At 36.8% G+C, this 27,296-nt stretch overlaps 1 protein-coding gene across 4 annotated transcripts; it reads right to left on the bottom strand.

The window, feature by feature from the left end:
- Window positions 1–9,958: 9,958 nt before the first annotated feature.
- On the bottom strand, window positions 9,959–25,986 carry rtn4a (reticulon 4a). Of its 4 annotated transcripts, XM_026256291.1 has the most exons (8): window positions 19,131–19,202; window positions 18,542–18,567; window positions 17,342–17,549; window positions 15,211–15,349; window positions 11,822–11,891; window positions 11,657–11,703; window positions 11,501–11,559; window positions 9,959–10,919 (listed from the first exon to the last, which is right to left on the bottom strand). In XM_026256291.1, the coding sequence occupies exons 2-8, from the start codon at window positions 18,564–18,566 to the stop codon at window positions 10,877–10,879; spliced, it is 591 nt and encodes a 196-aa protein (XP_026112076.1). In that variant the 5' UTR covers window position 18,567; window positions 19,131–19,202; the 3' UTR covers window positions 9,959–10,876. The 4 variants fall into 4 exon arrangements, with proteins under 4 accessions (XP_026112076.1, XP_026112061.1, XP_026112062.1 ...); XM_026256276.1 differs by lacking the exons at window positions 18,542–18,567; window positions 19,131–19,202 and adding an exon at window positions 25,423–25,986; XM_026256277.1 differs by lacking the exons at window positions 18,542–18,567; window positions 19,131–19,202 and adding an exon at window positions 23,883–24,061.
- Window positions 25,987–27,296: the final 1,310 nt, after the last annotated feature.

Genomic DNA, 27,296 nt, shown 5'->3' with positions numbered 1-27,296 from the left:
TTGCTTTCAAATCTGCATTTAAATGATTTGGAGCATTTGTAGTAGCGTACTACATTCTGTTGCACATACTATTTGTAAACAACAGTACATACAACGGTACACACTCTATACACTCTGCACTATATTCCATTCCGAACAAAGCCTGAAAGAATTTCAGAGCATAAGAGACTCTTACGAACTCAAAGTCTGAGACAGATGTTATGTTAATGGGTCCTTTCCCTCTTGACAGAATAGGTAGCGCCGAAATGCTATGAGGCTAAATAAATGTATCACTTGACATAAATGCAAGCAGGAACCCAATACGAAAAGCCTCAGGCATGTTTCACTGAAGTAACCTAACCAAAAGTTACAAGATCGCCTTCGTTTTTGAAATTCTGCAAAGGGTTTTTTCTCATATGGGACATTTAGGGCAAGGTACCATGGCTCAAGGTCTCATCTTGCACATTTTACACAAAAATCCTTCAATCAAACTAGGCTTCTCATGACTTTGCTCTAAGAAGGGTGCGCACACACTCAGTTAATCATCCTTCTGGTGCAACAGGAGAGAAGAGAGAGAAGCTAGGTCATTAGGGGAGGTTGGAGAGATGCAGGATGCATCTTAACGTGACACACGCTGCTTGGTATGCCGGCCACATGAGGGACAGTGCTTTTTTTATTTAACGCGCACACACACACTCTCAGTGAGGGTCCACGGTAATTTGATCAAAAGCGACCTTCAACAGGCGATCCCAAAAGGTTAGGCCTCACACCAAATAAAGTCATATGAATAATCATGCTCGCTGTATCTGTGTAAATCAAGCTCGGTTAATCTTCTGTGAAGCCATATTTCAAAGACCATAAAATGAAGGCCTAATTTCCTGGCGAGTTATATATTTAAAAAACAGAAAAGAGTTTTACAGAGATGAGGAAGAGACAGGACAAGAGGTGGAAGGAATGGAAAATGAGGATGAGGAGAGATGAAGAAGAGACTAAAATAAGAGGATGCCATTGAAGAGGGAATAAATAAGATATTGCAGAGGGAAGATGAGGAAGAGAAAGACTGAAAAGGCACTAGATAAAATGCAACAAGAAGTGAAGACGAAGGAGGAGAAGCAAAGAGAAGAGACAAGATGAAGAAGAACAGGGAAGAGACAAAATGAGATGAAAAGATAGACAGGAAGATCAGATGCAGAGGAGATGATACAAAGATAAGATCGGAAGACAAGAATGTGGAAAAGAAGAGATGAGGACCAGATGAGCATCAACAAAACTTGAGAAGAAAAAGGGTAAAGATGAGACAAAAGGTGTAAGAATGGGACGAGACGAGACAGAAGAAGGGAGTGAGATGGGATTGGGAAAATGTTGAAGAGAAGGGATGACAAGAAAGATGAATCAAGAAAGTGATGGTAAGAGAGATGTAATGAGACAAGGATGAGAAAAAGATGAGAAGATGCAGAAGAACAGATGATGGAAGGGATGATACAAAATGAAAATGAAGTCAAGAACAAGAAAACGAGAGAGAGGAGAATATGAGGCGAGGAAAAAAAAAACTGAAAGAAAGTTTCCAAAATGAAACAAAGGGATGGGACAAGGCTAGAAGACTAAGGAGGAAGAGAACAAAACTAAAGAGAAGAGACGAGGCGAGACGAGACAAGCAATTCATTCTGAGTTTCATTCCAGCCTTTATCTGCTAACAAAAGCTTGACCAAACAAAAGCTTCAACTTCTGGACTCTTCGTCTTCTTTCTGGTCTCAAGGCATTTGATTTATTTTCTCCTTTTCTCCTCCTTGTGGGAAAAGCAAATGAATCATCTTTTAACTGAACCAGAAGAGAGGAATACATTTTCAAAAGCATTTGGGAGAGAGAAAAATAATGAAAGAAAGGCATGACCTTGAATGCGTTAGTCTATTTCTCAAAAGACGTGTGTTGACCTTGTTTTGACAGGAGTCACTGCGTTTTAATTTCAGGGCTTTAAAAGTATGGATTTTGTTTTTATGCCTTTTTAATGGAAGCCTCGCCTTCTATTTCAGACCCCGTCCTGTTGACCTTTCTTCCTCCTTCACTCTCTTCTTCCGTGATCTTCCTCCGTCACCCTCCCTCCCCTTTCCCTGCTCTGTAATTTCAGATGGAGTTTGTGGAGGCAATAAATGTAATTAGTATCGTATTTCAAATGGACTAGACACAGCGAGGGAGGGAGATATTATGAGAGAGACCCTCCCTTTCCCTCTTTCTTGTTCTGAGCTCGCTCTGTCTCTCTCTCTCTCCTTCTCTCCATTGTTGTGCCAGTGTCCCCTCTGTCCTGTCCTCTTAGCAGTGTCACTGTAGTGCTGGCTTGACTCTGTCTCTCTCCATTTATCCGCTCGGTTCTCCTTGCTCCACACTGGATGGACTCAGAAAGGTCACGCAGACGAGAGTTGCTTATTTACCAGAGAGCCGGTCACTCCCTGGACTGCAGCAGAGGCGGCAGACAAGCAGGAGCAGATGAGAAATGTGTCATACACCCGACCCACTCAGAGGCTATGATGGGAATGCATTCAGATCACATAAACACACACATAAGGGATCAACGAAAACTCATACACACACATTCATGCACACAGGCAGGCTGCCAGTTCTAACATTAATGGACAGCCCTGAAAGGACTGTGTGTGACCTTTAAACAACCTTGCACATAAGGTTAAATGCAGAGAACTGTCTTACTGTAGATCTCAGAGTGAGATAAGAGCACATGAGAAGAGGAATCAAAATAGTTTTGACTCCATTTTCTTTAAAGAGAGAGAGAGAGAGAGAGAGAGAGAAGGGGGGTGGGGGTTTGGGAAGAATGTGCAAAAAAAATTGAAGCTTACAATTTTACAAAAGCATATTCATTTTATATTTAGCACATACAATTGTGTGACAATACTGTATTATTTGAGATGTAAAATTGTCCTTGTCAGGTTTACTGTCATTTTTGGAAGTGAAAAACTGCTGTGGAACTGTTAAATACTTGTTCTAAAAATGCTAAATGATAATTGGTTAACTGTAAGTTACCTTACCATATAAAGTACAACATCACAATATATGTCATTTTAATTTAAAATGCTATCAAATTCCTGTTTTTTGCTGATAAAAACGATAAATTATTTTAAAATTATCATTTTTGGTGAAGTCAATGCACATATTTGATATACTTTTTTGTCAATAGTAACATACATTAAAGTGTTTTGTTTTATATTTGATGTTATTTAGTCGGTTTTAATTGCATTATTTTAGTTCAAGTTTGTGTGTTATGCTGATGCTGCTTTGTCTGTGTGTATGCAATGTTTATACAGTATATGTACATTGGACATGCTTTATGGACAAGGCCTCTTATGATGTTGTTCCAGCTGTATTATTATGGTGCTTATCAGTATATTTTAAGGTAAAAGGCAGATATCATATTATTAAAATTGTGAGTTTTGAGAATTGTGAAATTCTGAGTTTGTTATGAGTTGTAAAATAGATATGCCATCCCATAATACCTGAATCATTGTCCACATATTTTTGACGGTAGATTTATAGCATACACCTTTCCATAAATCTCACTGCTTAGATGTTTGTTTGTTTTTTGGTAAAAGAAGAAACACATGCAAGTTAATTTATTCTTGGTAATCAACATTAGGTCAGAAGTGCTGTTGATTGAGCTTAACTTGTACTGATCCAGAATATTCCTTTCATTTGGCAGTGTTTCTTAGAACTGTAAAAGCTAAATGAATAAGGTATTTCCCTATGGATAGAGTAACATTTCATACTTTTCCAGACAGAGTAAAAAGTCCTTGTTTTGCAATTCTTAATAATGGTTTTCACTTATTTCATGCTAGCGACATTTTTCTGTTTTACTTTGACATGTTTGTTAGGTACACTAGGGTTATTTTTTATTTTTCTTATTTGGGTAGTTTTTGTGTTACCCAGCTCCTGGGTCCAAATGTAACAATCCAATGTTTGGGTAGTTTTTAAGTGTTAGGGTCAGACAACGACCTCTTCCACTCTATTCCAACAGGATAATTGAGTTTAAACTCCAGACTGTTCAAGTCAATCTCCATTCATTCTTTTAAGCCTGTTTGCTCTGTCCCTCTCTCTGTTCTCATCAGCCTCCCAAAATAACTTGTCATAAAACACCATCTGCCATCTCAATATCCTCTTTAGCAACTCAAACGAGCATTGGTCATTTCTGGATACTTACAGGGAACTTTTGAAATTCTATTTAAGAATAAATTTAACCCCCAATGCCACCACAGAGATAGTCAGAGACAGCTCTTTCTCTCTTGTTGGGAATCTGTGACAGGAAGAGAGAACAAATGAATTTCCTGCCTGTTATTACATTGCAGGGTGGTATTAGTAATTGTACCCCAGAGGTGGTCTCCTAATTAACTCCTGCCAAGTGACACTTCCTACAAGTCTCCCCTGGATTACGGAGTCAACCTTTAATCCACATTTTAATTTCCCATGGAAGGAAAGTCAAAAAAAAAAAAAAAGAACGGAAATGGGAAAAAACATGATGTCTATTTTTAATGAATGAGAAAATGACTTGGACACTGTGGGGATTGGCTATTTAGCGAGACACAAACAAACATCACACAGGCTGGTGAAATATGTCAAAATAAAAGTTTAAGAAGTAAAATGTCAGCACTGTGTAATCACAATATAAAGGTGAGTATATGTTAACAAAAACACAGGCTTGTTTCATAGAGGTGATGGAAAAGAGATTGTTTAACTATAGCAATAAATGTATTAGCAGCAGTGGACAAATGTTTACCACAGACACAGGCCACCTATTTCCACCATCTCTATTCTCGGTTCAAATGCGAATAAAATCACTACAGATAATACACTCATCCATCAGAGTACCAGAATGTATTTCTCTTTTCCTTTTGTCTGTCTGTCGTCTCACCACTGCACAGATCTGAAATGACAGGGTGGACCAGAGCGATGAAGCAGACACGCTCTCTTTAGCCCGGTGAGGTGTTTTCACCTGAGGTCCAGTCCTGAGGGCGTCATGCCAACTACCATTCACACAGTCTATACTGCCACCTGCTGGAGAGATGCATTTTTATCCCAAAAATCTCAAATGACATATTATTTTAATGCTTCTTTAATTGTACTAATCATAGCCTCAGCATGTAGCTGATAGAGACACTATACACAGTCATTAAAAAATTAACTGATGGCTTTTGATATGGCTGTATATGAGTATTACCGTGATTCAGCCGTAGGTAATCACAGTATGCTGATATACAGTCATATTGCACTGCTACGAGTGTGATATTGAAGTTATACAACAGTTTGATGGCATGAGTGTATAAATAAGTAAGAAAAAAGTGTCTTTAAAAAAAAACCTCCTTTCTTCACAAATTCAAATCTCAGTTTAACAGCTGAGCCAAAGATAGTAGTGATTGAACATTGAGTTACTTCATTAAAGGGACAATAAGTAACTTTTTAGGTATTTTATTATCTAAAATCAATATTTTTATTCATAAATATGCCCTCAATGGTGTACAAATACCTATGCCAATGTTTAAACTAATCCTTGTAAATGAAGAATTTATTATCTTTATATACATGGGACGGGTAGGTTGATGGAGGCTTCCATGTAGTTCCGCCATCTTGCAAAACTATAATAGCAGAGAGGGACAAAAAGTACTAAGCCAACGCGTTTCCACAGCGCGTTTTCGGTCAGAGCCAGAAACGCAGGTGCAGAGCAGTGAGAGGCGCTTGAAACTGCACCAGCAAGTTTAAAAGTCTGGATTGCATTCTTATTATGGACCATACGCCTCGCCACAGGAGAAGAAAACATCGTCGCCAAAACAGTCAAAAATAGAACGTAAAAGGAAACGTGACTGTAGATTACAGAAAACAAGAGTTAATGTCGGGGAAGCTTTTTCTAGGTGGAAAGAGCTAATGCTGGATAAAGATTTCAAAAGAGACGCTGAAGTGGCCAGTTTTCTTCTCGACAGGTAAGTCAGTGTTACAGTCTATATTATAATATTTTTTTTATATCTAACAATGCATATAATTCAGAAAATATAACGAATAAATTAGACATAACTACTAATTACAATATTTAATGTTTTCCACAGTCAGTAATTCATACTGTAACATTCGTTTGTTAGTTGTCATGTTGCAGTTTGTTTGAGATAACACACCTGTTCACCTGAAGGAAAACTCGACGAAGTGCTATTAGAAGACATCCTGTCAAAGCTTTTTGGTACATATCGCCTACCGTAGATGCAACGCGCATTTGAAAAAGCGAGGCGCTGGAGAGCAAAATTAGTTTGAATGCAAAATACAATTTCACCACTAGATGGGAGTAATTCCTACTCAGTGTCCCTTTAAACGTTTATTGTATTACTGTATTAAAAGCTTGCTGTATTTTGTAAAATAGAAGATTATAAGAGAGAGATTGAATGTGATTACCTGCATCTTATAGGCTACTGCATTCATTCTTCAAAAGTACATAGGCAGTGCTCTGATATACAGCATTAAACTGTTATGAGACTTTCCCTCAGACAAAACTTTTTGCTCTGGGACAAATAACAGATCAATGAGACCGAAGACTGCCTGTTAGATTTACCCTAAACAAATTATCTCTCATGTTTAACCACAATAGAAACATGTGAGCTGTCAGCAAATTCCAGAAGATCCGCCCGAGGTGAGGTGATCTCGGTTGGTTTATGAGCAGCTGCTCACACCCTCCGAAGCTCACTTCTCCGAAAACGCAAATATTAAAATAGGCATTACATTTATTAACAAACTGCATATCTGAAGTATGAACAACTACATTCTTGCCAAAAAAAAAAAAAAAAACATTTTAAAAAACATTTAGAAAAAAAAAAAATGCTGGGAAAACACAGAGAAACAAGAGAAATGCACCATAAATTCCATAACGTCATCAGTAGCCTACTTCACAACAGTCAAAATGATTAAGCTAAAACGCATCAAATTAATTCAGACTCATTACAAATGAAAACTTACAGGTGCATCATCTTTAGATTCCCTAATGGATATCCACAGATTGTTTGGCGTGTTTGTCTTGAGATTTAAACTCAGATTCGTGACTCCGGTTTAATTAGACTCTTTGCGAACCGGTTCGACAGATTCAAAAGAATCGAATTTAAGCGAAGATTCGACTCAACTGATTCATTCGCGATTTAGGTATCGACACGTTGTTGTCTACATTTCCACCTGTTTGCAACAGTAGCAAATGTTAAGAAAGCGTCTGAAGAAATGTTTCCAATGTAAAAGTATTCATTTCCTTTTCAAAATATAGAGATGAAAAAGTAAACAGAAACATTTATTCTCAAGTAAAGTACTTGAAGCAGCCTTTATAATCGCGTGTGTTTATAATCACGCTATTGAAAACTTTCGGGAAAATTTTAAGAAATTTTGTGGTAGTGATTTTATAGTGATGTAGTTTATTTATAGCTTATGTTTGTATACGTATATGTATTGTTGCCTATATGCCTTAAATTTCAGAGAATTGTGCTCATTTGTTGAGATTGTGATGAACAAAACGTGTTAATCATAAACTTCTGTTGGTCATGGAGGTTATTTTCTTCAATAAATTTAAAAGCCAGAAGAAAAATACTATTTTTTTCTAAAGGGAACTAGATTGATATGAACTCGCAGGTTGGCCTAATAAAATACATAACTGCAGAGCTTATTCCATGCATACATAAAAATTGCATTGTGCATAGTGTACTTATGTCAGCCTACTGGAGAAATAGTATGCTAGTATGCTCTTTTGAAATGCACACACACACATAAAACATTCATGTATGACATACCTTTATCCTGGAAGCCGAGGTTCAATGTGACACAAAGTGTGTATGTGTGTGTGAGTCTATTACCTTAGCATCATTTTCAATTATCTGTCAGCATTGTCAGAGGGAAATTAAAAGAACCCAATTTCCGCTCCAAATGCACAGCCTTAATCTACTCCTCTCTCCGCGCCTGTCTGAAGCCCACATATCCACAGAGCAGTAATGTGATGTTATAGACTTCTCTTCTCACGCTTATTACATGTAGGAAGCCTTTTTGAAAGTGTGAGCCAGGACCAAAACTAGTGTTAAAATGTGTATGGTTTCTGAAGCCTGTGACACAAATTCATTTAATTTATTGCTTCAAGTTCCTTTTGGACACATATGCAGACACTGTTATTACAAGAATTATGGGTTGGTGGTGTGACTTCAGAAATCTTCAGTAATGTCATAGTTTTGCTGTCATACACTGCAAGAGTGTGTTTGCATTGGGGGGGTGGGGGGTGCAAAGTCGGTCGGCTGCTGTCTGTATTCGTTTCATCATATTTGGAGAGATGCTAACCGGCTCTGACAGGGGCACATACAAGGTTCATAAGGTCACATATTTGGAAAAGCACTATGGAAATATTATTCAGCATCATTTTGACAATTCTCTATCAAAATCAACTTTGACAGCACATTGCTTGCATCCTATTTTAGTCTTTCTTTTTGGTTTATTTCCTTTTTTTTTTATTCTTCTGATTTCTTGCCTCAGGTGAAAAAAAAAAAAAAACTCAGGAAAAACACAAGAAAAGCCAGAATACAAGATTATGTCCCATTTTTATAAGTGCCATATGAATGTACTCTTTAAGCCCCCTGGTATTTTTCATTTGATGTAACTTTCTAATTTATCCCTGAGTAAATAGCAGTCGTAATGCGAATGGAATGAAGAGCAGGCTTGAGGCGCGTGCCAATGAGAGGAAAGCGGCCCTCCGTGCAGCAAATTATCTTCCCAGCACGGAAGCATCTGTGCTCAGCCGAGACGAGAGAAAAACAAGGCTTACCTCTCCTCTCCTGCTCCCTAAAAAAGGACAGCAATCAATAGAAAGTTCATTTCAGAAAGGCAGTCTGGTAATCTGTTTGGCTGCACACGCACCTGTCCCTAATGATCTTTCCAGCACAACAGGATGACCTAATCTTCATTCAAATGAATGGCTGCACAACACGGACAATACTTTATCACTCTCTCTCTAGCACACACAGAGTGATTGGACGCCAGTGAAAGACTGAGTTACTGAGTCCAGTGAGGTAAAAGAACAGCACTTTTTGAGATAGAAAATGGGAACTTCTGAAAATAGGCCTATGCGGTTTATCAGTGCTTAAACTGCTTGTTGCAGGGGTTATTTCTTTTATATCTTTTTTCATGAACATGTTGAAATTGGTGAAACTCATTCTATTTTAAGTATTACATAAAATCTAATTTTTTAGTGATGTAACATGTCATACTTTGAATAATAACAAAAACCTCATTATACACAAACACATTCATACACACACACAGTCCATTAGGACTGGGATCTTGTGCAGCGCCCCTGTATACACACACACACACACACACACACATATATATATATATATGCATATGTATATTTTTTATAGATGTTTGTGTGGAGAAAGAGAGAAAATAATAGTTTTAATTCAACTAAAACATACAAGTTTTTTTTTCTTTTATATTTACATATTACATAACTTTTAATGTTTTTTTTTTTTTTTTCAAAAGTATTTAGACATGGCCAAATGTCAAATGTGTGCGTATAAATAGAATCAGAATATACCATCACTTTTCTTTCTTTTCTTCAGTTTCTGAAATTACCTTTATCCAAAGATAATGTGTTGAAAATGAGGAAATAAGTGAGAGGAAATTGTGATTTTCATTTAAAGAGCCTGACTGTTGTAAGGGTAGAACAATGCTGATTTCTGTTCACAGAAAAACCTGCTTACTTTTTCCATGTAAATATCTCATTCCATAGGGACTATACAAGGTGAATGTCTTTTACAGTATATCTGAGATTTGAAATAGATCAAATTTCTTGTTAATGCCAGGAATAAAACTGACGCACAAAATCATATAAAATCCTACACTTCCACACATCACCACTGGATGGCGCCAAAGTACATGTGACACACAACTCAAACAAAGCTTCAAATTAGGCACAAACTCTAAATAGTTTGTCTACAAGCTTTATTGGTACTTTATTGGCTTATTTTCACAATGCATTTCACAGACAGTCTTCAGCATATTTTCATCAAAACTGAATTATCATTTACAAATGACCTGCATGAAGAAACAGTGCTTGAAGTTTGCGAGTTTTTAGAGCGTGTGCCGTTTCAGGTATTCGATCTACGATGGAGACGGCAAATTCTGCAAACATGTTGTTGATTTTGACATGACACGAAGGTGATCGGCCAACAAAGCATACATTCTAGCTTTTAAGTGTTTAACTAAACGGCTAAAAACAATGAATAGATGGGTGCAACATGCCGTAACAGATCCCTTTGAAGACAAGTGTGAAATAAAACTGTTCTTAAACTCTGCTACAGAAGACTAGAAGCCTCTTCACCTCTAACACAACTGAATTGCATCCACTTTCACACAGTTACATCACAACACCACTGTGTCCTAGCATGCCAAGTACAAACGAAAAGAAAAAAAAAACGTCTAAAAACAAAAGACTTGCTGTGAAGGAACTTCGTACCCAAAACAATTCACTCCCTTTATCATACTGAAATTAATCAAAATGACCGAATAGTAAATGAAAAAACCTCATTGATTCCTGCTTTTCAGTTATCAGTTCCTCAGACTACATTCTGTAATGGTGTTACATAGCTGCGTTTACTTCAAACATGGAGAACTAGATCTACTGTGAAAGACTGATGACTCTGCTTGTGAGAGAAACTGATAAGAGGTTTAAAAAGATTTCATTCTCAGTTAGGCTAGCAATTCAAACACTGTGGGGGGGGGGGGGGTAAAGTTTACATTGCATCGTCGAAGGCCTTTGTCCAAACCAAACACGATTCTGTCCATCTTCGCTTGTTCCACAATCACTTCTCGTGCACGGAAATAACACACTACCTAACTTTCTTCACTCAGTCTTAGGCTTTGCTCCGGGAATCTTGGCCTGGATCCTGGAATGACACATAAACAAAAGAATGTGTCATAAGGAACAGGAAAACCATCAATATATCATTTTAGTAGTAGTTTTGTTAAGTAATTTATGTAGTAAATTTATACTACGGTCAAAAACTTAAAATGCTACTGTATATATACACAGTACTGTTTATGTATCTATAATATCTATCTATCTATATAAAAGTTGTTACTTTTATAAATAAAATCACATAATACACACACACACACACACGCTATTTGCCAAGGAATTGTTTTATTTTCATTTAATTAACTTTATATTAAATATTAATAGAAACCATATAGATAGATTTCATTTTTTTCTTCAACTTTAAATTTATAAACTATTTCACACAGACAAAAGAAAAAAATAAAAGTGACAACCACCCAAGATTATGACACTTTTAAAATTAAAATGGAAAACTAAAATAAAACCAAATATTAATAAAAACAAAGAGCATATCAGGGATTATAAAATAACCCTATTTTGACTACTGTTATTTCAAATATGCAAAACACAATTTTTGCATCTGGTTTACTGAAGAAAACGCGTCATATTTTGCAAAATAAACAGACTTACTTTCCCATAACATCTTTGATTTGCTTGTTCACCAGTCCATAGTAATGGTCAATTTGTGCCTGCATTAGGAGTGAAATAGAATAATTATGGCATTCAGGTATACATTATAGATTTATTCTAGTGTTTACTGACTCTGCATATACATGTCAAACATACCTGATGCTTTTCATAGATCACTGGCCAACTGAAAGTACCTATGAGACCTAAAGAAAAAACATTTTGAAAATTATGGCATATTCTTATAATTCTGACAAGTGCCAGTTAACTGCTAAAAATGAATTCGATTTAAACTAAGAGTACTAGAGTTCCAAATGGACTTACCCATAATAAGAAGAGTCAGACCATTGAACAAGGCACCAACATAAGTCAGGATCCACATGAAAACTGCAAACTGGAAGAAGAGAGGAAACCATGTCAACATAGAACCACAGTACAACCAGCCAGAGGAAACACTGTGACAAATGCTTTTCACAACTTATGCAAGGTGTAGCAGTATTAACAAAAAAGTTATTCATAGATGCATTAAATTGATGAAAACTGACAGTATAGACAGTAAAAAATAAAAAAAAAGTGCTCTGTTCTTACTAATAAAAAAAATAAAACAGTTTCAATCAATCAAGTAAATCAAGAAATATAGCTGCAACCTTAATCCTAATATTTCTCATCACTGACAAGAAATATTTGACCAAATCAGCTTTGTGGAATGATTTCTGTATAATCAAATATTGACTGCTTAACATCCAACATCAACAGTTCTTCTAAATTGTAATATCTTAGAAAATATTACTGCTTAGTCTGAATCTTTTATTAGATAAATGCACCCTTAAGGGGGTCCCACCCCGGATGAGAAGCGTAGTGCCACACCAAGTCTTTAAAATTCTGACACCTTATTCTCTATGTAAAACTGTGTACACACACCAGCCGCGCCATTCGGCTCAGACTCAGAACGCCGTTCAAATTCCTGCTGTGCCACAGAGCGCCATTTGCATAGTTTTATATTAAATAACATCATATTTGTTTCAAATCATTGTTCATAAATTATACCAAGATACCACTGCTGCAAAATACTACATACATTAGTTAAAAGGCTTGAATAAAATCTAAACATGTATAATGAAATGTATAATAAACATAGTACTTTTAATCTTTTATTTTTCTCTTGAGACATTTTTACATACGCAAAATATTACAGTATGTGCCTGTCGTGATTACATTCAATGTCGTCGCCAGACACCTACTGGATTTACCAGGTCACAACATACTTCAGGTAACTTAAATAGTGGAGTAGTGGACCGCAATAGATGAAAAACTAATCAACAACGCAGGGAAATACCCAGAATTATATGCAACCAACCATAGATTATTCAAAGACAACATGAGGAAGTCATAAACAGAGGAAAATCGTGTGCGACATCGGCTTTTCTTGTAGGAAAGTCTAATTTTTAATCTGAGGTAAAATGTTCAGCGAGTCATTAGAAACGTTAAGAAATGAGCATACCTATATAAAAATGTTTTAGCTTCTTTGTTTTTATTGAGCAAACAAATCAATAATAGTAGCTACAGCATTAGAAATGTTGAAATTGCTTAATAAATACAAAACAACTGATGAATGGGAATCTAGAATGCTGGTGATAATCTAGACTAAATTATAACACAGATTCTTTTCATTAATTAACGTTCAAAATTAAAATAATATTTTAAATAATCATAATAAATGAATTAAAGCTCATTCATCTTGCTGCTCAGAACTTGATTCGATATTGAGAGTTGTCCTACAAGCGATGCGAACGCGACTCTTCTCGTCCAGTGTGTAAAAAAAAAAAAAAAAACTAAAAAAAGAAAAAACACCTTTAGAAAAAAATTAATTAATTAATTAAAAAAAAAACCACTATTAAACTGAAATTTGTGTGTTTTGGTTGAACAATTTCCTTAACTCTCAAAAGCCAGAGAGATGGTCAAAATTGTAATGAAAGTTTAATTATAATTTATATAAATGTATCATTAGCCTTTTGAAAGTGTATTTTTAATACACTTTTCAAAGATTGTCATTGTACGCTCAAAAATGTTTCACTTGAACTCAAAAATAGAAGGCCGACCACTTTTTTGCAAGCTGACCCAACAAATGCCAGAGACTGTTTAAAACCCAGCGGCATGTAAAGGGTCACTCGTAACTGGACACGTCACTCAATATAGCCGTCTGACCACAGAGAGACTGAATGCTGGGACGAATCTATCCGTCCAGCTGTGGAAGACCTCCAGAGCGCTGAAAGGGCAGCGGGGTATGACTGTAACTCTATCCACAGCCCACAACCACCGCCCCCTTCACAGGGCACTAAATCTCCTTACACGGATGCTTGCATCCGCTGCGTTTGAGACGCGGGTCAATGCTGCGCCAAGAAATGCTGATTTAACATTGATGTTAGAGGCTCTTTTCCATTACACCACAAACTGTGCTACGAACACAGCGACTCCTTAAAATGTCAGATGCTTTGACGCATAATTAAGAAGCACTTATCCCTGGATCCAAACATGTATTTTAGTAAACCAGATGACTTGTGACCTCTAGTTCTGCTCCTGTCAACAATTTCAGGCTTACAGGGCCAGGGTGAATTTTCTGAAGTAATATCTTCAATGTGTTTTTTTTTTATGTATATTTATTGATTTTCTATAATTATTATTATTATCAATATTTAAATGTCTTGCTTTTGACCAGTTCATCAGAACTGGAATGCCCTCAGCATGGCAGCGTGGGCATTTGAGCAACAATGCACAGTGGGGTGGAAAGTGTAGTCCAGCTATTCATTCACGATCATTCAGCCTTGGAGAGAACCTTGTCATGTGACGGCATTAAAAACAGAGAGCATCACATGACTGGAATTCCTCAAAGCTATATCACAGCTGATACTTTAACCCCGCCACCTCCAATAAAAAGAGTTGCTGGCTGCGGCGAGAGAGAGAGCTAGAGAGGTCTCTATGGCACCATTTCTATCCCATCAGAGCTCAGTCCAAATCCTCTCGGCCTGATCAACAAAGGCTTCTTTGTGGAACCGTTCATGACCCGCTTCTGCATCACGTGACCAAACACCCCAAACCTGACCACCAACCCAACTAAGAACAAATGGGAAACCTTATTTCTTAATGTTTTAAGGATAAAACTCATTTTAAACTATGGGAGAGAATACAGTTGATAATATGAAGTAACATTTGCTAATGTTTGGAGATGGTAAAGTTGTTAAAAGTCTCTTATTGCAACTCAATTGTAACTCAATTACTCAAGAAAATAGAAATGTGCATTAAGGAATTAAGAGGATTTCAGATTTTGAACAGTCCATTTAATTTAAGCTAGCTCATTCATTTTAAAATATCACAACATTGGCCGGACTGTAATATTAATGCATATCTGTCAATCCAACATGTCATAAGCAGAACTGTTTTCATATACATCTGTATTGAGCTCTGTGTTTTGTACACAAGAGGACAATTTCTAGCCCACTTCTTCAGAAAACTCTTTTTATCAAATTTAGCATGAACTGTACAGCTAACAGAGGCATTATTGTTCACCAGCCTCATGAAAAACACCAAGACAACAAGATTTATTTTCCAATCTTCACCCTGAGAGCAGTTATGGAGCTCCAAATCAAATAAAAGAGGCTAAGCTGAAAACAGCAGGTTCAGGTTTTCATTTCCTCTGGTCTCCTGGAAGAACAAACCTTGAGCGAGTCCACCAGATCCTCCACCAGAAAGAGTCGTCGCAGCTCCTTAATCACACAGTTGATGTGCGCCAGAGCCGTGTCACTGTACTTCTGAACCAACTCCGAAGAGATCCCGATATCTTTATCCAGATACATCCTGTGGGAAGAGAAAGAGGGTTTAGCATGAGACTGCAGCCCTGTTCCACCAACCTCCCGACTTAGCAACTAGTGATGGCGCTTCTGAAAAACTGCTTCGTAAAACTTAGTTTTAAACCAGCAATCAAGCATGTATTAAACTGCCAAAAATCGCATGATTTAGTAAAACGTAAAAAGGTTACAGTAACAACGTTTCTTTGCAAAATTTCAATGATTGACTGCTAGAAAGCAATCTCCGATGAACTAGTCTCTATGTGGCTTTTACCTGATCACAGATCAGTATTACAAATTTGTATTTGACATTTTTTAAATGACATTTGCATAATAACAAAAAAACTAAATTGTAGTTAAACTCTTATTGGCTTGATTATCCAACAAACAATACAAGCCCTGTAATTACACAAGACACTTTATTTGTAAAGTCTCTCAGTCGATTACATTTTTTAATCCAATTAATTTCAGGGTGCTGGGATTAATTAATTGCAAATTAATTTGGTTGTAAAAATACCCCCAAAAGAACATTCAAAGCTATTATCATGTTGAATGTTTAGGTTACAATGGGCTAGCAATAAAGTATGGAACATAAAAGAAAATAATTTGAGAAACAATGCATTTTTTTGTTCATGAAAACCACCAGCAGGCTATTAATAATACCTTTTAAGTTGTGCAAAAGAAAGAGTCATTCAGTTTTGAAACAACATGAGGGTCAGTTTTTTTATTCATTTGTAATTAACGAAATGATATGCTGATGTAGAATCTAAAACTACCAGTTGATGACAGTAAATGTCTTTTTCGTTCGAGTCGATTTGTTCAAATGCTGATTCAAGAATTCAGTAAATGGCTCTCTAAGGGCTACTGAATCATTGGGTGCGTTCTGATTGACAGGGTCCATATGCAGTGTTTACTGCCCCCTGCTCCCTAAGATATCCGGTGAAGTGGACTTCACTGACAATAATCGCTCATTTGGAACACCTTGGAACTTCAAAGAAAGGCAACAATGGGGTTGTATATTATATAATGTAATTAATTTTATTTTCAAATACACTACATTTAAAATTATGTATCTAATAAATAGTCAAAATGTTTGTGTTTAGACTTAACAGATTGTTGTGTTCTCATCTTGTGCATTTTCTTTCCCACGCGCAGTTTTAAAGTTATATCTCCTGAAGTAAATTAAGTAAAATAAAATAAAAAATTACAAACACTTTTCTAACTGCTCTGCTTTATCGTTCATTCTGACTGGTGACGCAGTGCGCTGTGACAGTGGAGCGAGTTCAAAATCACTTAGATCTTTTTATTTACCACTATTTTCCTGGAGTGAACATCATTGTAAATAATTCTCTCTTTTCTTAGAGAAAAGCTGTTACAATTAGATTTGTACTATTACACATTAAACAACAACAAAAAAAAAAAAACAGACAAACCGCCTATGTTTTGGCCATATCAAAACAATTAGCCATATGCTTTTTCAAAATAAACAAGCTAACATCGAACTGTGAGACAGGACTCCTGTGCGCTTTGCTTAAGAAGCCTCTTTTGTGTAGAGCAAGAAAGTTGCTGCCAATGCAGAGCATTTCAGATGTACTACTTAAGAGGTTTCCTTTCAATTAAGATGTTGCCTTTGAAGGTAGCTGACTATGCAGTAGACAGCAAACCAGCTCACTAGGTTTGGAACAGAGCCTGAAACAGGCTTTCTGAGAGATACAAGAGATACTGCAACCACTTTATTTCCAAAACAACTCTAAGATTCTTTAAGGGGCTGGATTTTTTTCCATTTCATAAGCCAGGCTTAAAATTTTGGCAGGGAATCAAAACCAAGCACCTCATGTAAGCCCAGAAGCTAAGCTCCACAGATCTGCCTCCTTACAGAAACTGGAACACAAACTGATCAAAGCAGGATTATCCTAAACGTTTTACACTCAGGGAACACAAAGTGAACAAAACATGGTGTGGAAATACATGAGACTGATGTCACTACAATATGCGTCCTCACTTGAAGGGGTGTCCATCCTCTGACTTCTGAACAGCCTGTAAAATGCCTTTGTATATCCTGAAGGAGATGGTGACAGACAGCAGGGCAAGGGCCACGTAAGAGATCACGCTGATGATACTGCACACGCTGAGGGACAGCAGCAGAAGCAGACTGGCTCCAAACACCACCCCCGTCCTCTGCAGATCTCGCCAATACAGCAGGTCCACCACTGCGACAGAAACAAAGTTACGTCAGCCCCAAACAGTCAGATGATGCAGCCTTCTGCCCTAATGAAAAAAAGGAATGAACACTTTTTGCATGTACCAGTACATAAACATCCTTTCTTTTTCAAAGTGTGGATGAATGAGAATTGAATTGCATTGATGCATAAAATTACTACAACTTTTTTTTTTTTTTTACATATTGCTTGAAGTGTTTCAATTCATCAATATTGTAAACAAAAATTAACAGCACACACAAAAAAAAAAAAAAAAAAAAAAAAAAAAAGTTTAAATTCAACACTTCTATATTTAAATATGTCTTAAATGTTTAAATTCAGTCGTTTCCTAAAATATATATATACAATTTATATACCCTCTATATAAAACCTGTCAAAAACTACTGAATATACAACATTGCTGAATTTAAACACTAGTATTAAATTCTTGTAAAGTATTTAATTCATAAAATTATTATTTCATAGTAATTCTGCACAGTATTTTAACAATTCTTTTTCATTATAATATTCATTGCAAGCAGAAAAGTTTTTTTTTTTTTTTGGTCCTTCAGTAAATTGTCCAATTAGGCCGTTTTTAACCAGTTCTGATACTCTAAAAATATTAATCATGGACTCAGAATGGCCAAAATAATGCTCTGTGAAGGCCTGTGCTTTTTTATTTTGAAATGTTGTTTGCACAGGAATGCTTTAATAGCTGCTGAGCATTACACTTTTTCTTCGTAGAGGCTTAGACAGAATACAGATTTTAATCACGAAGTGATGTGCAAGTAAAAACATGCTCAGCCTTTAAGAAGCTGCAGAACTGGAAAAAGGATACATGTGTGGAAGTCTGCTGGTGGCTTCCCAGATGAGCATATGGAACAGATCATCTCAATATTCAAATTATTTGTGACCACACAGAACATCAAAACTCCAGAACTTCCAGAAACAGAAAATAACTCATGCACACACTAAATAAGGACACCAGCAAGATGAATTCAGACCTGACAGCAAATCTAGTGTGTTCATGCTGAGGAAGGATAAAAACAGGACAGAGTCAGTCAAATACCATTCAATAATTAAACCTCATCTACAAAATGTGCCAATATGTCTGATCAGAGTTCATGGCAAACAAGCACGCGGTATCTTTTCTCACTGCATCTCATCCATCCAAAAATCCGATGAATTTAATCAGTAACTCAGAAACACTTGGGTTCGTTCAGCAGAACATGCTGCCCTTCATCTTGTACTCTTGCCAACAGACCGTTGCATAATCTTATCGAAACTGAACAGTTCACAAAGTATTGACGAATCACATTTTCACAAACCAACACTTAATGCTTAATATAGATCTGCTCATAAATATTCATATTAATGTGTACTGTTATGACGCACGCCTGAAAACACGTTCTATCCTGCGGCCTCCACAAGACCCCCCGCAATAAAAACTGAATTTTATCATCATGATTTCATCCCAAATCATCGACAACGCGTGTTAACACTAATTGGAATGTAAATGCGCATAAATCAGGTGTGATACTTGGAGGAGGGATGCGATAACAGAGCGTTTAACAGTCTAATTCACCAACTAACCTTGTTTGGAATCCATCTCGCTCATCTGCGATCAGACAGACAGGGCCAAGAATACAGGAGAAGCAGGCAGCACCAATGAAAAATTACAGTTCCGGTCAAATCGCATGATTTCAAAACAAAAGTCCTTCAGTAATCCGGCACATTCAGATAAGCACAGATACAAAATAAAGGTCCACAAAAATATTGGTGAACGGGCATCCATCAGGAAAACAACCACAACAAACACGTTTGGCCAGCTGACCTTTTTTTTTTTTTTTTTTTACTTAAAATGTATTTATTTATTTTATGTCCAGCACAGATTGCTAGACAGTCATCGGTTGGCCAGATTTTTTAATGCTTTTGTAAAAAAAAAAAAAAAAAAAAAAAAAAAGTCTCTCCATTTATTTAGTTTAGGCTCATGTAACCAGACGTTTTTCTTGCCTCATGGGTTTACATGATCTTAATAAGCAAAGCAATTCAAAATAAAACTCCAGGAGTGTCTGTGAAACAGAGGTACCATCCAAATATTTTTGTACACAGATGATTAACTTCATGTAGGGTGACCATATTTTATGTTTCCAAAAAGAGGAAAGTGGGTGTGGGCGGGCCGGGGGGCTGGGGTGTGGTTGGTTGGTGGTAAAAGTAGTGCAATAACCATATCCCAAATATCAAAACTAAAAATCTGTCATTTCCATACCTAAAATACACATTTTAAAGTCACTGTTATGCATATTGATCATAAACACAGCTGAAAAGCTTCCTACCACTGGCCTTACTTCACACAACTTAACATCTAGCACAGTTTTATCATGGGCAGAAAGCAAAATGGTTCAATACAAGCATTTTAGTCAAATGTAATTAAGCAACATTTCAAACCTTTAAGTCACGGGGGAAATCAACCCATTAACAGTTTAAAAGTAGCCATAGAAGAAAATGAGACTTGGCAACCCTGCATTCAACACAAGCTGCAGGAGTCAGATCTGACTGATTCATGGGGTGTTGAGAGAGAGATGGCAAATTCAGAAGAGATTTAAATACTCTGCGTATTGATAGCGGCCCCTGATGCGCGGAAAATATGCAATATTATATAGGGATGCACCGAATGTTCTGCAACCGAAATTATTCGGCCGAAAATAGCCAAAAAAGCTAAGAATAAGTAAAAAGGCCGAATAAATTTTGCCGAACAATGACGTTTTTAATGACGCAATCAAATAACCCGCGTAGAGTGATAGGCGCGCGCTTTATGCAGCAAACATGTCAGCAGTGTGGAAACACTTTAAAAAGTGTCAGATAAAGATGCAAAAACGGCCGTTTGCAGACATTGTTCTGGATTTGGGAAAGCCGCTAGGTGATGGAGACTGTCAGGTGATGCACAGTGCAGGAGATGAAAACAGCTCAGAGAGTAAACTGGCTCGTACTACAGATGAGCCGCGCACAGTCTCGCTGTCTGACATGTTCGATGAGATCCTCCAAGAGAATAACCCATTTGCAAGACAGAGGACAAGCTCGACTGCTCAACAGTTAGATGGGCAGTGTTGTGCCTGAACGCGTTCATTGAACGATAGTTCATGAACTCGTTCATATTTTGGGCGAACGTGAACTGAACGTGCTGAATTAATGCCCGATGAACGTTAGTCAACTCGTTCATTCTGGTGTCTGTGAACGGCACGCTCTCTCAGGTTAACTTCGTTCAATAGGGTGCCAGATTTCTATAGAGCCTTCCTGGCGAAAGCCCGGCTAAAACACACCGTAAACGGGTCTTAATATGTAGCGAAAAAACACCCAATCTGGCAACACCAGCCACCAGTGGCGCACAGTCGTCCGCCGCATCAAAAAAAAAAAAAAAGGCGACAGCAGCATGTAGCAAGAAGGTGTATGATCATTTAAAATAATTTTTTATGATGTTTATGACAAGGTCGGTGAGAATGGGAGACAAAGCATTAAAGCAACAATGGGGGAATGCTGTCCCCTCAATCCTAATGTAAACCCTGGTTGGATAAGGATTCAAAATTGGATATTATATGAAGATGAAATCTGAGCATAGCTTCATTGTTAAAACTGATAAAATAATTGCTGTCTGTGATTCTATATGGGCTGTGGCAATAATTGTGAAAAATAATAGCTTGCAGCAACATATGGAAAAAAAGAACTATGAACTAGTTCATTTTTGGAACTTAGTGAACTTAGTTCAAAATTTTGTAGTTTGAACTATGAACTGAACTAGTTCATTTTAAAATTTGTGAATTGAACTTTGATCTAGTTCATGTAGAAAGTGAACTTTCCCAACACTGTAGATGGGTATCTCTCAGAAGTCCCCATCCCCAGGAGCAATAACCCTCTCGAATTTTGGAAGACAAATCAAGGCCGCTTTCCTGACCTGGCGCAGATGGCACGCAGGTAGGCTCCTTGTATGGGAAATTAATTTAAGATTTTATTTATATTTTGGATTATGGTAACACTTTATAAGTAGTTTCTATTTTTAACATTAACTAACAATGAAAAACCCTTATTAAAAGCATTTATTAATCTTAATGTTAACATTTACTAATACAGTATTAAAATTAAGTATCACATTTGTAATTTCTGAATTAAAAAGTATCAAAAGTGGTAGGCCTATTTGTTAAAATTGTTAATGCACTTATACTAACATGAACTAAATATTTTTTGTTATCTTACATTAATGAAGATTAATAAATACCATAACAAATGTATTGCTCATTGTTAGTTAATGCAATAATGTTAACAAACATTGTAAAGTGTTACTACCTATATTTTATATGTATTTTGTGAAAATTCTGAACTATTTTCAGTGTAGTAAAATAGTAGGCCTACACTGGGTTTCAACCATTTCATTATCTTGAAGACATTGTTCGTTTTGAAATGAGCAACTGTCAGAAAACTGCAATAAAATTTTCAACTATTCTGCAGGTACTTGTCTGCTCCATGCACAAGAACCAACAGTGAGAGACTGTTTAGTGCTGCATCTCATGTCCATACCTGCAAACTCAGAAGGACTGAAAAAGGTGACAGATTGGCAAAATAAATGGAAAAAATGCGAAACACCGCGTTCGGTATTCGGCCTTCGGCCAAGCATTTCATTATTATTCGGCTTCGGCTTCGGCCAAGAATTTCATTTCGGTGCATCCCTAATATTATAATGTTTAGATCAGTGGATTGGACACAAAAATCACGGGACCGGGCAATAATGGTCCGAAATTCAGTTGGAGTGGGATTAAGAAAATGCTCTAATACAAAAACACACTGGCGACTGTAGAAAGTAAATGTCGAATTCCCAACATTTTGGCTGATTCAGGGTCTGATATTCTATTCAGTGTATTTCCAGAATAATTTTTTAGGTCCAAAATAAGGGCATGTCCGAGAAAAAGAGGAAATATGGTCACTCTAGAATCATGGCAACATAGAACACAAAGTACCTCACGCGCTAAACACTTAACGTAACTAATGTAAATTCAGCAAGCTTCTAGGCAGAGGCCACGAATTGTTGGCGAAATAACACATTAGTGGACCAGAGGGAATAATATGGATTTTTTTCCAGAAAACTTCTTGCAGAAAATGAATTCAAGCACTTTCAAGGACCTGATTCTTGATTCAATGTATGCTTATTTTCAAAAACTTTCCAGGGCCTTGAAAAAAAAAATCACAAACTTTCAAGGATTTCAAGGACCCGTGGGAGCCCTTTTTATTCCTGTGATGGCAATGCAAAATTTTCAGGATTTTACACAAGGTATTTTAGAAATCATTATAATATGCTAATTTGTGCTCAAAAAATATTTCTCATTGTCGATGAAAAAAAAAAAAAAAAGTTGTGCTGCTTAATATTTTTGTAGAAATTGATTTTTTTTCCCTGCCAGGATTCAGTGATGAATAGTATTGAATGTATTTTTCCAAAAACGCTTCAGAAAACGGGAGTCGGGACGAGTACCAAACAAACTTGTAGCCAATCAGCAGTAAGGGGCGTGTCTACTCATGATGGGGACGAGAGAGCGCTTAGTGCACAGGGCGGACATTAGCAGAGCCGAACGACAACAGAAAGATAGAGATGGTGGATAAAAAACAAGAGGAAAACGTCTGCGGAACAAAAGGCAGCTCACGGTAAGGCAAGAAGTAGGATCCGTGTAAACAGCGGATCAGCTTTCCAGTGCTGGAGAGAACTCAAGGAGCAGGAAGCCCTGTGATCGGACGCCGAGGTCGCTTTGTTTCTTGTCGAAAGGGGAGTAACATTGGTTTTGCTTCGTTTCACAGAACTAAAACATGTAGGCTTTTTCTTGAATATGCTTGTGTGTCATATTTGCTTGTTTGTTCATCTGCAATCGTATTGTCGTTCCCTTCAGCTAAGATAAAGACACATTCATTTCCACACCATGTAAAAGTCTGGAGCATCTACACCCCCTCGCTATATATGACACACTGAATCATATATATTCTTTAACTTCTTTCAAAACTGCACTGATTTCCGAATACGCAGTCAGTACAACATTCTTTGCCGCAAACAGGCAGTTGGCCAAGAGAATTCTCTGGCAGAGGGATAAATGCTTGCTGTTGCAATATGCTTTGTAATCAAGACACCCCTGACCATTTACTCAGCACAACTAGAACATTCTCTCCCACAAGCACCTTTGCAAGCAAGACCTCAAAACTGAGCAAATCTTACTCACAGCTTTACCCAATATCAGTTATGGACAAAGAAAGCAGAAAAAATGGTCGTTGTACTTAGTCCATTGTTAGGCTTTTAAGGGCAAAACAAGCATGTACCCTGTTCTTTCCAGTGCTTTATCTCCATCCCTGAGGTTGTCACAGAAGGTGTGTTATCTGAATTGGCGTCCATCGTCATACATTCCAATCAAAGGTGTTCAGAAGAGGAGGTCGGGGGTGAGGAAGGAGGCACGAGTCTCTGGCTGGGGCAGGACAGGACTGAAGGCTAGAGAGAGACGCAAGGGCTCTACTAGCAGAGCAGACTGATCAGGTTCTGCAAAGGCCAGCACTGCTGAGGTCAGCTGACCACATTCAAAGGTGTTGAACGCCGTGTTCTAGTAACATGAGGTTTCAGCACAACATCAGCTGTGTCGCTCTACAATCCGGGGGCCGTCACAGTTAATTCTTCAAAATGCATTATCAAAAATAACTTGACGTGGATGCCATTTGGCCTGTCCTCAGTGTTCCTATGAGCTATCGCGCACAATCGGTGTCAATTTTTTAGGTTTTCTTTACAGAATCAATAAGCAGCAAGATTCTTATTATTAAATAAAAAGGAATTCTGCTTAATTGTGTAATTAATTTGTCTTAAAAGTGAAAAAAAACTAAAGCTAATTTTAAATGTCAATAATGCTTATTTAACATACATATTTTTATAAGTGCCTTTTATTTGAATAAATGAAAAATGCACCCTTCATCATGACCTAGCTACCATTCACTTGTGAAGCCGATGGGTGCCAAGTTTTGGTTAATATGACATTACGAAAAATTAGAAAAACAGGTTAGTGTTCATATATACTCTGAAATGATTATGACTGGCTTTCAGTGAAGTGTGAATGTCTAATGAATGATTTATGAAATCCATTGTGACTATGGGTCATTGCATTTTCCTAACGGTCAGAGACACGTGGAGTAAACTCTGTCACTTATCTAAACTGACCTTTGTCCAGCCTTTACTCACAACAGGGAGGTGACCATTAAGCATGTGGAGCTGAATTAACAACAGATTTATACAAGCAGACGCATAAATAAAAAAATCTAATAAAAACAGTTTGACAGCTAGCACAATTTAGTTGGTTTCTGTATTTTTCGTGTCAGTAACACATACTCCACCAGATGGCAGTAAAGGAAAGCCACCAAGAAGACGTTGAAGTTTTTTTTTATAATTCCCCAATGATCATCATTACAAAATGCTGTTCAAACGAAGCAGTAACGTAGTTGACAAACAATATGATCACATTAGATGAGTCAGTACTATATGGAAATTTCAAGACTGTAAAGTTACTTTTATTTTAACTGATGCTGCATCGATTAAGAAATTTGAGAAGCCTAACAAATATTAATCGGAGACAACGTTAAATATAAATCCGAAAACTCAAACTGTATTACTGCAATTGAAAAGCTAGGTAAAAAGTAACATGGTCATGTAACATTAATAATTCAAACGGATCTGACGTCATGTGGTGTAACATGTTGGGTGGATTAAAAGAAAGAAAAAAAGTGTATTATACTTAACGTTATTTAGTTAGTGATAATACTTACAGATCATCGATTCAAATCCAATTTATAAATCACAAAAACATAATGTAACGTTACTTACATGAACAACAAGACTTCGATTTGAATGGCGTAACTATTTTCTCATCTTTTTCCTCTGATTTCGTCGGTTTTGTTGTTGCGTCTCCAGACGCAGTGATCGGTGCTGGTTTGACAGCTTCTGGTTCTGGTTTCGAGGTGGATGATGGTTCTGGATCTGTAAAGTCCAACAGAGGAGGTTCTTCGGTACGTGGCAGTGTGGACCTGTGCCTCTCCAGCGCATCTTTCGCTCCTCCGGCCAGATCTAATATATCATCGTCCTCTAGAACATTAGCATCTGCCTCTCTTTCCAAGAAATCGGCTCCTTCATTCGTCAACGAGTTCTTGTGTTTGTCTGCTCGGTATAATTCTTCTTCTTCACGCTGAAAACCATGCGATGGTGTCGTGGAGCTAATATCCATCCGATCATCCATTGTTAAGAATAATTTCACAACGTTATGTAAGAGGACTTATTCAAAAACGGAGTCTTTCCGACTTAAATGTCTGAGAAAATATATTTTCAAAACTTCACCAAGTGTTCGCCTGGTTAAACACGGACCTAAAATGCAGAATATAGGCGCAACTGTTTAGACGCTTAGTTAGGGGAAGTATATGCAAATTTTGCCAACTCTTTTATTGGCTGAACAGTGAAACCTCGTTGCGTGCACGGTTACTCGCTTAATTAGGGGCGGAGTTTGAAAGTTTCTGAGTATTTCATTGGGTGAGTGGTGAAAGGGGCGGGGTAGCCGCGCCCAAATGCTTTCTCTTCCCTAGTAGAAATGTGGAAAATGGCTGAGTGATGCATTTCGAGCAGTTTATAAATTCACAGTGGTTTGAAAATGCACTAGTAGATTTCCTTTGTTCTTATATGTAAATAATAGTTAAATGCGCTTAATATTTGCAAGATGTAGCCATCTGTTTAATGAAATCAAATAGAAATTTGATGCCATGCAAGCAACAATCTCTAACCCTTGGCTATATTCATGATACAAGCATAACATCTTGTGTGTTGATTGTGAAATCATTGAATATTTTTAAGAATACATTTATTCAGATGAGTCATTGTTTGTCGATGTATTAAAACATAAACTAAGACTTTTGTGTAGTATTGTGTGATCAAATGAATCTGAGTCACAGTAAGTGTTTTGCATCATATCACTTTAATTTGATAAAACTTATTTCACACCATTTTCAATGCCTTATGCCCTCTTATTGTTGGTTCATACTTTTTTAGCAAGTAACAGGCCTTTTATAATTTTAATTAAATTTCCCCATTCAGATTATGTGTCTTTCACATTGAAATTTCTGATGATTTTTATCTGAATAAACATAAGAATATTTTTTACATTCTTAGTATGCCCTAATATGGCCCTAATAAACATTTGGTGGACTGAAGCAACTTAGGTTAGTTGATGCAACATAGAAAATTAATAAATAAAATATCAAAGTGTTAAAATGTTAATAATCTAATATGATACAAAAGGCAGTTGTGGAACTTTAATAGGTTTTTTCTCCATAATCATTACACTGCATTATATGTTTCGCCCTCCCAAAATGAAAACTACAGGGATTTGATTATAAAATTAAGTATTTAAATATAATCTTACTACAGTAGATTAAGAGTTACAGAGTGGAAACTGTTATACTGTTATATGGATTTAATTGATTTACATACACATACATTTGCACTACTTTTTGGTCATATAAATAACAGTGACAAATTGAATATTTCTTAATAAAACTGAGATGTTTTTTTCCCTTTTATGTCTTTTACGGCACAATGCTATGAAATGAAAAATACTAAACAAACCAAAAACATTGGCTACAAATCATGTTTTTTAGATTTCATCCAAAGGTTCAATAAATTACATTCTTTTAGTTATTCTTTATTTATTGACT

This window comes from Carassius auratus, chromosome 6 (genome assembly GCF_003368295.1).
Source record: "Carassius auratus strain Wakin chromosome 6, ASM336829v1, whole genome shotgun sequence".
Taxonomy (NCBI): Eukaryota; Metazoa; Chordata; class Actinopteri; order Cypriniformes; family Cyprinidae; genus Carassius; species Carassius auratus.
Note: the sequence above shows the minus strand (reverse complement) of the source record. Positions and strands in the feature narration are given on the sequence as shown.